The sequence below is a fragment of the Hemiscyllium ocellatum genome, chromosome 4 (assembly GCF_020745735.1).
Source record: "Hemiscyllium ocellatum isolate sHemOce1 chromosome 4, sHemOce1.pat.X.cur, whole genome shotgun sequence".
Taxonomy (NCBI): Eukaryota; Metazoa; Chordata; class Chondrichthyes; order Orectolobiformes; family Hemiscylliidae; genus Hemiscyllium; species Hemiscyllium ocellatum.
The window spans coordinates 41,436,257-41,451,189 of record NC_083404.1 but is presented as its reverse complement, the minus strand read 5'-3'; the positions used below and the strand labels follow the sequence as shown (position 1 = coordinate 41,451,189).

The 14,933-nt window shown below is 39.2% G+C and overlaps 1 protein-coding gene across 1 annotated transcript in view; it reads left to right on the top strand.

The window, feature by feature from the left end:
* gask1a (golgi associated kinase 1A) overlaps positions 1–12,525 on the top strand; it is a 51,343-nt gene extending 38,818 nt beyond the window's left edge. The window contains exons 4-5 of the mRNA XM_060824005.1: positions 5,397–5,500; positions 12,324–12,525. Coding sequence (XP_060679988.1) covers positions 5,397–5,500; positions 12,324–12,525 — 306 coding nt within the window. The remainder of the gene's footprint in view (positions 1–5,396; positions 5,501–12,323) is intronic.
* Positions 12,526–14,933: the final 2,408 nt, after the last annotated feature.

Sequence of the window (14,933 nt, the reverse complement as noted above, 5' to 3'; positions counted from 1 at the left end):
TCGGCACTGAGAGATGAGAGGGAGGTATGAGAGGGAGGTATGAGTGCAGGGAATGGGCACCATTATCCTTGCGTCTAGAAGGTGTGTTTGTTCCCAAGTTAATTGGTCGTAGAAGATGTCTGGACATTCCTGAGAGTGGACTTCCCATAAAACCAAATCCTACGGCTGGAATTAATGGATATGATGGGGTTTTGGATGAAGACATGAGAACTCCATATCACTCTGTTTCTAGTAAGGGCAACCACTCCATGCTCCACACAGACATTTAACTAGACAGCAGTGAGCCAGCCTTAAAATCAAGGACCCTGGGGGAGGGGTCATGTAGGTTGGGAGCTATAAACCAATCAGAAGCTAGCAGTTATATTGACCAACAACACTGGATGGAAAGTATTGACTGCTGCTGGCATGTCACCCACTCAGGCTCTGGATTGAAATGGACTCTGACCACAGGAGAGAAATGGTGGGGTGGGAGTCACAAGTGCAGGTTGCAGTAATGGGGAAGGAGTGTTGGCAGCAAGGATAGGTGGGTGTAACTGTCACAGGCCCCCTGCACTCCCACCCCCTTTTGGATGCTAGCTGCTTTGATCTGACTTAAGTACTGACTGTGTCTCATTGAAGGAGAACTCCCCACCCGAAAGTCCCCAATTAGCAACCACATAGGTTCACTGTCAAGTTTTCTACATGGTGACTGTCCCTGTCCATCACTTCATGGTTACCAGTGGTGAGATGAGACTCATTACTGGACATTAATTGTGGTAAGCAGAAGGCTTCCCATCATAAACTTTATTGGAGCGGATGCGAAAATATACCAATGACTTCGCCTACCACCATCTACTAAATTAAATGCCTCCTGCCAGCAAACTCACCATGAGGGTTGGCATTAAATGACATCCTATATTTCCTGAGTTAAATATCACCTCCCTCCATGTCACACACCTTATTTTCTGCAGCCTTTCCCTGTGAGGTTTCAGTACCATTCCACATCCACATCCAGCAAAGTAACACTGTGTAGTGTATGTCAGAATGGCTGAATTCTGGTGTAGCATCCCATCTCATCTGTACAAAGAACAGAATTGTTCCTGAGTTATACCTGTAATGTGCTGCACTTGGGTCCATAGCATATGTATTGGCATACTGGAAAGGTAGCTGAAAAATGTGTTGCCGGAAAAGCGCAGCAGTCAGGCAGCATCCAAGGAGCAGGAGAATCGACGTTTCGGGCATAAGCCCTTTTTCAGGAATTCCTGGATGCTGCCTGACCTGCTGCGCTTTTCCAGCAACACATTTTTCAGCTCTGATCTCCAGCATCTGCAGTCCTCACTTTCTCCATACTGGAAAGGTAGCTGTCCCTAAATGGCCAAGACCACAAAAGCTAGAATAGTTGCCAGCCATTCACAGATTTGGACAGGTATCAATGATTTTGAAATGATCTTTCTGTGCCCCAACTGTTTCCTAAAGTCTGCTTTTTTTCCTGAAATGCAGCATCCTGCACTGGTTTCCCATCTCCTTGCCCACCCCCTCATGCCACCTGAATGTTATTCATGTATGTGCGCCCACTTTCATGCGTCTGTGGAATTCAAGGCCTTTCTATGCCAAGGCTGTGGTTCCCCTATTGGCTTACCTTGGACGTTCCACATAAATATCACAAAACCAAACAAGGTTATCTTTGTCAGACTTATAGAATAATATAAACAGTAAAAATATATTTCATCCTCAACCAGAGGGCTGTGGATGTCAGTCATTGAGTAAGACATCTATATATCCTCAGGAGTCCAAGGAACTATGAGTTATTAGGACAGGGCAAGACACTGTAGTAGAGGTAGAATCTCAGGATTCATGTGCTATAACTTCACTGCGTCTGCATTTTACTAATGCATCACTGGCAGTTAAAAGTGCTTATCCATTATATTAATATTTTTTAACATAGCCCAACAATTTACAATTTATACCGATAAAAATTGATGCTTTAATTCTTCAAACACAAGTCATGTTCAATTTCTGACTACACAAGAATCATAGAGAACTGACCTTATATAAGGAGCATTCCATGCTGCATTTAAATTGATTGTGAACTTTCTACTCTAAGGTTAACTTACTGTCCTTGACACAAAAAATTGTCATATTCTTGATCAGGAAATCATTGAATAGGCACACACTCTTCCCGTAACCCTGACTCCAACCAAATATGGATCTAAAATACCTTTATCTTCTTCCTTTAACTCAATTAATTGGAATGGGAAATTCCAAGAGTACATTTTACTTTGGTAAGTATCTCCCAGTGGATTATTAACTATATTGTCTAGAGTTTAGAAGAATGAAAGGTGATGTCATTGAAATGTATAAACTGTTAGAAAGGCCAGCCTCAGGAAAAAGGTATGACCATTCAGCACTGACATGAGAAATCTATTTGTTTCCTGCATGTCAATTTGGAAAATATTTTATATTGCTACTGTGCACTCCTATAGCTGGTTGCATGTCCTAATCCTCACAAGAACAGCAATACCTGGAACACATCTGATCAGAGTAGGGAAATTGTACTATAATTGGCACATAAGGCAGTAAAACAGCTCTGTACTTAGTATACTGCCAAGTAGCAGTGTTAATTTATTGAAAAAAAAATCCATAGAGTAAATCTGTTAATACAGCAAAAAGAAACACTAAGGTTAGAAGAGGTAAGGGGTCGTGTACAATTGATTTTTTTGTAGCACATAGTGTCAAGAAGTGTCTGGACATGGAGATTTGTCAGTGATTTCTCACACAGAACTCAATAACATGAGACATACTGAGGGTTGGTAAAGGAGAAGACGGATGAATGAACAGGTGTTGTTCTAAAACAATTAGCTGCCTTTCAAAGCAACGTTGTTTTAAAAAGTACTGATAGCAGGTTACTTGCCAGCTCTCTGATCACTCATTAAGCAAACCAAAAAAAAACTAAATTTTTAAGGAAAGTAAAAACCAAGAGAGACAACCAGATGCTTTGAAAGTTTACAAAAAGGAGCTGTCCAATCTCAAACCATTTCCAGCTATGAATTAGTGATCAGTCCCAAACGATGTTTCTCTGTCTCTTTTGATTGCATTCTGGAAAGAAAGTTGACAAATGTACGCTCAATAAGCAAAATTGACATTTGAATCCTTCAAACATAAGTCATGTTCAATTTCTGACTACACAAGAATCATAGAGAACTGACCTTATGTAAGGAGCATTCCATGCTGCATTTAAATTGATTGTGAACTTTCTACTCTAAGGTTAACTTACTGTCCTTGACACAAAAAAATTGTCATATTCTTGATCAGGAAATCATTGAATAGGCACACACTCTTCCCGTAACCCTGACTCCAACCAAATATGGATCTAAAATACCTTTATCTTCTTCCTTTAACTCAATTAATTGGAATGGGAAATTCCAGAAGAAGAAAAAGGGTAACGCAACCATTATATACATTTCATTCCTTTGGAAGTAAAGTCCAAAACCAAATAACTAATTTGTTACCTGTCTTGCCACATCTGCAGTTTCACAGCTTGGTAATTTTGTGCTGCAAATATAGAATTTCCTGATCTGTGCAATAATGTAGTCTAGTTCACAAGGTCAGGAAATTGTGCTTCTACAGGACGAAGCTAAATGCCTGACTGCGAGAGCAGTGTCTGAAACAGGGAAGACAATGAATTAGCTTGGTGCTTGCTGATGGGTTCCACAGACAATAAGTTAATTTTCACAGCCATACCAGTAACATTCCCTGAGTGTCCTCTCCATCAATTTCCTGGACATTTTGATTGCCTCTGTGCGATCAGACTGCTTTGCTGACATCAAGTGAGTGTTCAAACTCCAAATTTGAAAGATCTCAACCATCATTTTTTTATCTACTAGTCACAAAGACTACTTGCTTCTCACCAATTCCTTTTCATTCACAATTGTCAGTCTCTGATTCAAATCCTTTACAATGTTGATGTTCTATTCATTCCTGAGTTTGAGACTAAACATCCCCTCCACACAAAGTTAAAAATCACACAACACCAGATTATAGTCCAACAGGTTTATTTGGAAGCATTAGCTTTCAGAGTTCTGCTCCTTCATCAAGTGCTTGTGACTACCATCGACACCACTAACTGCCGGCTTAAAGTGGAGCGGATCTCCAAGAACATCGCACAGATCGGACAACCACCTGATGAAGGAGCAGCACTCCAAAAGCTAGTGCTTCCAAATAAACCTGTTGGACTATAACCTGATGATGTGTGATTTTTAACTTTGTATACCCCACCAACACCAGCATCTCCAAATCATGTCTTCCATCACAAAGTTCACTTAGTTCCATTTCTACAATATTGCCCACCTCATGCCTTGATCATCCCCAGCATTCAGTACACCCATCTTTTCTTTGTAAATCTCTTCCATTCAACATAATTTCTATGTTGTACAAATCTCTCCAGCAAAAATCTTGGACCACGATGTCCCACTGATCATTTACCCTGTGTCTATTTCTGCCCTTTCTACCCCCAATACTTCAAAATTGTGCATTCCTGCATGATTTTATTGCCCTCTGTTTCTCTGACTTCCTGCAGTGCAAAATTCAAGTCAGCATTTAGCTCCTCCCATTCTTTTCTTTGCCTCACCAGCGGTGACAGAATCTTTAGTCAATGTATCCTCCTTCCTTGGAATCCCCTCCTAATCCTGCAACGTCTCCACCACCCTTCAAATATATGTATGTCTATTCAACAAGGCTTTCAGTAACTCCTCCTCATTTTTTCCATTATTTTGCCTATCCCTATCTTTGAAGCATTTTCAGGATGTTTTTCCCTTTAAGGCAGTGTACAAAAATTTTATTGTCACCTGGAGCTTTGATGGCTTAAATGAGTTCCATCTAAAATACTTTAGACTCTTGGGAAGCCTTCCAACTACGAAATGTTCAAAGTCTTCTCCAGATGGCATCTCCTCTTAAATTGGAACATGATAAAAAATGGAATGTCACACATTTTACACAGGGTTTAGCTGAAGACTTGGTTGAACAGATGTCCTCTGCAGTAGCTTAGAAACATCCTGTGCCTTGGAAAATTGGGAAGAAACAAATCATCCACATCTGTGCCAAGTTTGTAGGTAATCCTGCAGTAGGTGATTTGGGTCAATCATTTAAATTAAGGAACCTATCCATCAAATATTGGTGAGACGAATGATGGAGATTCCTGGTTGGGCGTATCTTTGCAGAGATGTACTTCCTAATCATTATGGGTTTTCAATTGGACACTTTCCAGTCTCCTCTGTTCTGTAAGATATAGATAACAGGATGAGCAAGTGGTAAATGAGAATTATTGAAAAAAATTACCATTCCTGATTGATATCAGCAACTGGAAAGTATACAAGTGCCTAAAACTAGATTGTATTAATGAATGTAAATTATTGCATTAGGTTCGAAAAGGAAATCCATCTCAACTTGTGTACATAGACAATGCAGGAAGACTTCTACAGCATGAAAACAACCTCAACTTCAAATTGTTGGAAGGCATTGATGAGTAAGTATGCCTTCATTGTCAGATTCCTAAAACATTTTCTCACATTGATGTCAATATCTCCCAAATTCAGTAATGCTTAGAAACCGTGCTAGGGAGTTGAAACCTTGGACTCTTGGAACAGCTACAGCAACTGAGCCATAGTCAGTAGCCAATGGAAGGGACACACGGGGATGAATTTCACCAGCTTCTGGGTAGTGGGAACAGAGGCTGGCAAGTGGGAGAGAATGGAAAGGAGAGATGAAGTGTTTGGTATTTGGTAAATGGTGAATAGCGGCTCCCTCCTGCCATTCTGCTGATGCTTGGTGCCAGATTGATCCATTGGAGTATAAAAGACCCCAATAAGAGGTGCCAATGACACATTACCAGGAACAGATTGATACCCATCACATGGAGAGTCCACAGAGGTTGGCACACTTCTGAGGGGAGGAGGTAGCACCAGAGGAGGAGGTCCCATTGCCTGAAGAGGGGCCATTAAAATGGAAAACCCATTCATAAAGTCCTCCAGAGAAATTTCTCTTCTGATCAGCATTCTGCCATCTGATTATTTGTAAGGAACTACCTGTTCCTAATGGTCTATGGCTGTGTCGGACTCTCCTAGTTGGAACTGTTGGCACTCACAATAGGCCAGTGATACGGAAATCCTGCCCATAGGCCAAATATAGGCAAGTAAAAGATTACCTCCAGAAATATATTGAGTGGATTCCTCTGCTGTCAAGTATAGTCTTTTGATCCTACATGTCATGGTCCTGAAGCCTGTGATTAAAATTCAGTTTATGGTGTGGGAAGATGAAACCTCAAAAAAACTTATTCCTCAGTAAGAAAAACATTTCAGAGTCACAAGTTACTGCACAAGAAAAACATATCTCTCAACATCTTACAGGTCTCCTCCCACCTCAGCAGATGAGTCAGTACTGAAAAATAATATCTCATGTTCTCTATCTTTCATGACCTCAGGACATCACAAGTGATTTACAACTAATAAATATTTGTTAAAGTGTAGTTATGTACAAAATGCAGCTGCAATTTACATACAAATAACAATATGTTAATACCTATATAATGTGCATTAGTTAAATTTGTTGGAAGTCTAATATCAGGGAGACATCCCTCCCCATTCCCCTGTCCTTTTCTTTGAATAGTAGTTGTAGAATATATTGCATCCATCTAAGAGGACAGGTGGAGCCTCTGTTTAACATCTTATCCAGAGGACAGCATTTCTGACAATGCTGAATTTCCAAAGAACTTCAGTGGGAACATCAATTTGGATTATATCCTCCACTCTCTGCCAGGGACTTGAACCCATAATCTTCAGACTATGAAGCAAGTGTTACCCATTGAACCACAATGGTCAACTGTTGTAAATACATAGTCCTCTCATCTAATACAGGCATTGAAAATATCTGTGCTACATTTATTCTTAAATATAAAATGTGTTCTTAAGAAAACAAGAGACAATGGCCTAAACAATATTCTACACAGATCTTTATTAGGGAAAGATAATTTTAAGGTATATTCATCGGTCCTTGGAGGAATACAGGTAAATACAGGACCAAAACATAAGCAAATTAAACTCTGGATTTTATTAGAGTTGTCAAATATTAAAGAAAGAAAAGGATTTTGAATTTGCACAAAATATTCAATTGGCCACAGTTGGAGTTTTTAAAATTCATTTATGGGATGTGAGTATTGCTGACTGACCAGCTGACCTGTGTGCTCCTAGTTGCCCTAGAGAAGGTGGTGATGAGCTGTCTTCTTCAACTGCTGCGGGTTGGCCCACAATGCTATAAAGGAGGGAAATCCAGGATTTTGACCCAAGGACAGTGAAGGATCAGTGAGGCATTTCCATACCAGGATAACGAGTGGCTTGGAGGGGCACTTGCAAGTGGTGGTGATCTCCTCTATCTGCTGCCCTTGTTTCTACATGAAAGGGATCATTGGTTTGTAAGATCTGTCTAAGGGTCTTTGGTCAATTTCTGCAGTGCATCTTGTAGATAGCACACACTGCTACTACTCAACAACAGTTATTGAGGGAATGTATGTTTGTGGATGCGGAGCCAATCAAGTGGGCTTGATTGTTAATCTACATTGTTTTTGGTCAGTAATCTGCTGAGAGCAGCTTCATTTACTGAACCACAAAAAGGTGCCATGATTTTTCTTTAACTATTGGAGACAGGACCCAAGTCTATTTCAACTGGAAGAAGGATCAAATCCCATGCCTTAACCTGATTCACATGCAAGCCATCTGAGCTAACCAGCCCATGGCCAGCAACACCTTGCAGGAAGTTCATAGATTAGGCACGCATGCAATTACAAATATTCACAGTAATGAAACCAGAAAGGAGAAGCTGTCATTAATGAATAAAGCTTTGGAAAATTGGTTGTTTTTGCCACAAAGTACAAAAGATAGAAAACAGGTTCAATAGAGCTTTTCAATATTTCGAATTACCTTGAGAGAATGCGCAATGAATAACTATTTTCACTGAGTGAGAAATGGGTAACCAGAAGTCAGAAATTTAGAGTTATCACTGAGAAAATTACACCTGAGATTAAAAATGTTGCACAGAGATATTAGAACACAATGTCATAGTGGTTATAATGCACCAACTGTGGTAATGTTTTAAAGGACAAATGTTTTGAAAGGATGAATGTAAAAATGCATAAAGAACAGACTAATCAGGTTAGAAAATACAGCGATAGCTGACATCAGCTGAATGACCTCTTCAGAGCTGAACATCATTGTAGTGTCAGTGATTCTACCAAGCATAGGAAATTGATGCTTTTAAAGTTTGTGCATTGTAGCAAGTATTGTTCAGTTTAAACCCTATGTTTTTAATCACATGCTTTATGGCATCACCTCCCCAAAACCTTAAATGTGATGAGTTGCACACATCCATTAGTGTAGTTTCTTCAAAAATATTGGCATAAAATATACCTTAAAAATTAGCATATCTATTCCCTCCTTTGGTCTGAGTGTCAACGAGTAGCATTGACATGACTAGACCAGGGAAGTTAAAAATCACACAACACCAGGTTATTGTCCAACAGGTTTATTTGGAAGTACTAGCTTTCGGAGCACTGCTCCTTCATCAGGTGGTTTTGGAGTATAAGATTGAAAGACACAGAATTTATAGCAAAAGTTTACAGTGTGATGTAACTGAAATGATATATTGAAAAAGACCTGGATTGTTTAAGTCTCTCATCTTTTAGAATGGGCATGTTGGTTTCAATTCTTTCCTATGTAAACAGCAAAATTTTTTTAAAAGTTACATTCTCAAGTGTACTTTAAGAATTCGTGTCATGTTGGCCCAGACAATGTATTGAAGGTGTGAGCTTCCCTGTGTGAGACTGTCTGTGCCACAATAGTCAGACTGATTCTAATTTAAAAAGGATTTACAGAATCTTATATGGATTCATGCAGTTTTTGAGCAAAGTAAAATGTAATTTTGCAAGTACAAATTCACCCCACAAACTTACATGTGCATGTGGGTATGTGTGTTGGGGAGGGTGGCATAATAATGGATGTCTGTGAGAGACTGAGTGTGAGTGTGAGTGTAAAGGGGTATATGTCTGTGAGAGGCTGCGTGTATGAGTGTGGGAGTATATGTGTGAGCGTATGAGAGACAGTCTGCATGAAGGTGTGTGCGCGTAGGAGTGTGTGCGTGTGTATGGACACAAATAGACCAGTGAGTTATATCTTTCCAAAACTACGGATGCAAAAAGAAACATGATTCCTAGTACTATCGTTGAGAAAATTGGTGTGACAACATCCTTCTGCATTAGTTATGTCTCTTTTCATTTTCTTTTCTGACTTTTTTTTTATATTTCTCATTCTTTTACTCTTCTTTATTTCTGTCTGTCTTCAGTCGATGTCACTTTAATAACTTGCCTTCATTTTTACCAATGAATAATGGGGTTACTGTATTTCCATATCCTGCACTCCATTAATAACTCTGTGCAAAACCCTCTGACTACTGTAGACAGTGCAAACTGGATGCAGCATGCAATGCCAGTACCTGAATGTAATGTGCAATGCTGCCTGATTGGAGCTTTCAATGTGCGCTGAATATATGCTGTTTCATTACTCAGATTCAGCAGGCCATCAGAATTTAATGAGTCCAAGTAATGCAGCTAACTAAGGTATTGCACAGGCTGACGCTTCCAGTTGGTTTTGCAGATGTTGTTCTTGGAGATTTCTGAAATACTGTGGTATGAAGAGAGATTCATCTGTCCACATTCCTGGATGAAACCCTCGATATAAATCCATAAATATATAAAACCAGCTGTTCAAACCACTTTACCCTAGAGATATGTGTGTGGCAGCGGAATTACCTCAGCAGACCTTCTTCAAATATTATGAGCTTTCTGCTGAAACTGGCCTGCCCTGTACAGAATTCATTTCTGAGCCATTTTAGACTGTCAAGTCGAGGAAACACAAGTATCTTAAATAAATATTCATAACAGCATATAGAGATTCTAAATTCACAAAGAATTAATTATGCAGTGAGCTGTCAGTGATGCTGGAGATTGCATGATGTTTCCTCAATTCACTTACACCACTTGTGCAACACCCAACAAGATAACGACATTGTTCCTATAAGTGCACATAATGTGAGAAAACTACAAGTTGTAGTGTGTCATCTCAGATGCAGGAATGTCACTATGGAAGAGTGTTATCAGAGAAATATTGATGCAAAACCAAAGGAAAAGAACTTGTTTGAATGTTTTAAGAAAAGCTTTCCAGAAATAGAAAAGGTCAGAGAGGTATAGGGAAGAAATTCCAGATCTGAGGTTCTGGACAGGAGGAGGAATAACCATGAATCTTTAAAATTAATTAAAGCTGGGAATATACAATAATCCACAGTTGGAAAAGTGCCAAAAGATTGTGTACTTTTATTGTACACACATGAGGAAACAATAACATGTACTATAAGATAAATACATAATGCAGCTATGCTGCACACAATCTGAGGCATTAGCTAGAACTGTACAATACATGACCTAGCTGAACTGCAAATCCTCAGGCAGTAGTTGTCCATTGGTCCTTCTGCCTGATCCCTACACAAATTCCATGAAATTTGTCTAAAGATTCCTTTGATCAATTTCCAAATCTAAACACCTTGCTATTTGCTGAAAGAGCTATTTCTGATCCTTTATTTATGCCTGTCACAGATTTTTTAATGGTTACATCTGCTCTCCTAATATTATGTGCGACCAGTTTATCATATTCTATTTTAAATATTTTGACCAAACTTTCATTCTATATTTAAAATGCAGTTCCCTTGATTTGAAATTTTGTTCAGAGCAAATATTAATGGCCTTAAAATTGAATAAAACTCTAGAATGACCAGTTGAATTATATTTTGATTTTTTTTTGAAAGGCATTGTACAGCATGGCTTCGGAAATTAAGTACCTGATAAACTAGGTAAGGGCCTGGTTTGCATTTAGTTTGCATTATTATGCATTTTGCATAATAATGGAATAAATCAGACAATGGTGCAGTAAAATGCAGAAGCTCAGAAGTTGCTGAGACTTTCCCTGCTGTTTCACAGTCTTTGCTGCACCAGTACCTTGCAGAGAGGCTGTGCATTAAAATACATGAAAGGGTGCCAAGTTCCTGTGTTTATCCACTAAACATACCTGAGAATACCCCATTGGGAACACCAGATGCAGTAAACTAGGTTGGAAGAGAGACAGGTGAACCTCTGTTTCAACTGGAAGGATTGTTTGGGTCCTGGATGGAGGTGGTGTGCTGGCAGGTTTTGCATCTTTTACAGTTGCAGGGGGAGGTACCAGAGGGTTCGGGAGTGGAAGTGGGGTTGGTGAGGAGAGTGGTGCGAACCAAGGAATGATAAGGGAGCGGTCCATCTGGAACACAAAGAAGGGTGAGCAGGGCCAGATGTTCTTGGTTCTTAATTATTACCAGATTGCCTCTCTGTCCCCAAAATTCTACTTTAAAGAAGTTACATCTTATTCCTTTAAAATGTAATTCATGTTGAATATTTTTAAAAAACAAACATTCATTAAAGTGGAACATTTTAGTTCTACAATCTGTTTTAGTGCACTCTGTCTTAATCCCATCTTTCTTGCCCTCAGTAACTTGATATAACAGATGTTAAAGTAGATGACCAAAAGCTCAGTTACATGTTTAGAGGTGTATTTTAACAGAGAAAAGAGATGTTGAGAGATTTTGGGGAGGGAATTCCAGAATTTTGGGGCAGCTGACAACCATCAATGCTGGAGTGATTAAAATCGGGGATGAGGCCCTCTTCTGGCATGGTGATAGTGCCCCTTCCTCTCAGCTAGGAGGCCTGGGTTCAAAGATGTGTAATGACATTGCTGAACAGGTTGGTTAAAATATGGGATCCCATTCTATCTCCATTTTGGTTTAACCTCCTCCCCTTTCTCCTTATCTTTCCCTCACTTTTGACTGTTTGTATTGCCCTTAACACATTTTGCATCTAAGTTATTCAATTGGAAACATGGGTGGTTTACTAGTGGTTGTTAATAAGATGAAAATAAAACACTTTTGTGTGTAAAAGTGTTTCTGGATATGATAAAAACAAAGAAAAGAAAATTAAATCAGGGTACTCAAGAGACCAGAATTAAGGGCTAATGAAATCCTCGCCTTCCAGGAGGGTACAGCAACATGGAGGGCCAAGGAAAGATATAGACAAAAATGAGAATTTTAAAATTGAAGCATCGCTGGACCAATGCAGATCAGCAAGTAAGTCGAATGATGAGTGAACGGGAATTGGTGTCTGGGGTGAGTCAGCAGTGTTTTGGATAATAATAAATGGGTTCTGGTGTCTCTCTCTTCCTTAGGTTTCCTGCAAATGTCATCTCAGTTTTACAGTCGGGATGTTTACAGAAGAGGTTGCTGAGGTCTCTGCGCATGGACACTGAATTCTGGGGCAGTCACAATGGGATGAGAGGCCTGAAGAAGCTGGTTCAGGTCATAGAGAAGAGGGCTCAACTATTGCTCAAATACATCCAGGAAAATAATATCAAATTAGTTCAGGAATAATGTGAACTCAATACAATCGACAGTATGATATTTAGCTATCAGTTGTTTGCAACCAGAGATGGAAAGCCTAATCCGAAAGACCACAATGTCTCATGTTGCATACATGAGGAGGCTTTTGGAGACATTATTATCACCAGAAAGACAGACAGTTATCAATCCAAGTTTGCAGTAATTTTGCTTTAACGCATTCAAACATATTCACTGTGAATTCTCTAGGTAATGCAATAGCAAGGGACTTGCGCCCTCCTGGTGTTTGTGGTCCCTCACCATGGCCCGTTCTTATGGAAAGGGATGCTTAAATGTTTCAGGGAGGGGCCAGCTGAGGTGTTGCCTCAGTTGTAGGGTATTGGGTAGGGAGCAAACATTGACCAGCTCTCGCAGTCAAAACTGTTTGCTAAAGTTTGTTGCCAGATTTTAAATTTAAATCAACAACCTTCATCCAATCCTTGGTTCAAAACCAAATCATTTAAACCTTTGTACCCTCTACCTGCCTCTCGATGCCTAACTCCTGGCCCTCATCAGTGTAGACTCCATTCTCTTGTGGCCAGTGTTGCCAGTACAAAAATGTTGTAATATGTACCATATATGTTAAATAAGAATGTAAATAATTTCTCCTGATGTTTCAGTTGTACTTCGGTAACTAAACTAAAACTAGTGCATACACTGAAATCCGCTACCATTACTTGAAGTAATTAAAAGACCTATTGGGAATGCACCTGTAATTAGTATCTGTTCTATTCCGATCCCCCAGGAAAGCTTAGAATTGATGTGTGACCAAGCTAGTAATTTAATTTTGACTGACTTCACTTTTTATTTCTGGCATGCCACACCTCAAAATCACAAATAACAACCATATGTCACAATGAAACTACACAGTTTTCCTTAGAAATTTAGATATGAGCTTTTAAGTTTAATACACTCTGCAAAGTTGTCCCCTGCACCCATTAAACTCTATTTATAATATAGCAGGATACAGAGTACAATCCAATTTTTCTCAAAGAATAGACTTCTGAAGTGAAATGATTCACGCAATCTTTCTATTACAGGAGACAAAGCCAAGTGGTCAGATGCACCCATTGAACAGGTATTAATTTGCATTTAGGAGTAGGGGATGCATCCTAACTCCCATTAACCAACAGCTGAACTTTTACTGAATCTTTCAGGATTTGGTTCATTCGTACCCTAAAGAGATTACATTAGGGTGTTGAATGTAAAAAATCACACAACACCAGGTTATAGTCCAACAGGTTTAATTGGAAGCACACTAGCTTTTGGAGCGTCGCTCCTTCATAGGGTGGTAGTGGAGGGCTCAATCCTAATACACAGAATTTATAGCAAACATTTACAGTGTGATGTAACTGAAATTATACATTGAAAAATTGATTGTCTGTTAAGCCTTTTATCTATTAGAATACCATGCTAAACATCATGGCATAGACAGAGAACACAGGGGGCTAACACCTTCAACATATTATCTAGCTATCACCATTGTTAACAGCTAACCTGAGAACGTAACTTTTTAATTTAAAAAAGTTTTGTGATTTGCACATGAAAGAAGTGAAACTATCATGGTATTCTAAGAGATGAAAGGCTTAACAGACAATCAATTTTTCAATGTATAATTTCAGTTACATCACACAGAAGAGAGCTATGCAACTCATTGTACTAATGCCACAAGTGGTTTTTACAGTTTCTCGTAGGTGGATTGAATTCAGTGTACTTTAATTACTTAAATGGCAACATTTAACTTATGATCATTTGTTTATCTATTTTTTAATGTGAAGACAATGGAGATAACAGCTGTTCTGATAGTTTAAATAACAATGTTTGTAATATCTACCTATGTCTGTGTTCTAGATGTTAGCCTCCATAAAGCCTCTTATGTATATATAAGCCAACTTTCCTCATCCTGCCTCCTCCCACCTCTCAGTGTTTGTAGAAATAAAGTGATATGCTGTTAAAACGCATTCCAGTAAAACACACCTGAGTTCATTATTATCTCTGGGTCTGTATACAAGTCAAATATAGCAAGAATTAGAGTGTATTCTCATGCCAGGGGAAGAGCACACACCCAAGAGCTGGTGGAATTCAGATGCTGTGGCAGACTTTTAAATGTTCTGGCAGATTTTTAAAAATTTATTAACAGGATTTGGATGTTGCTAGTTGGGCCATGATTTATTGACAATGTTTAGTGCCATTGCAGTCCATTGGGTGGGGGGGGTTTTCAGGTTTTTGATCCAGTGATACTGAAGGAATGATGATATACTTCCAGGTCAGGATGGCAAGTGGCTTGAAAGGGAATTTGCAGATGGTGGTCATCATAGAATTCCTACGGTATGGAAACAGGCCCTTCGGCCCCACAAGTCCTTACTAACCCTCTAAAGAGTAATCCACCTGGACCCATTCTC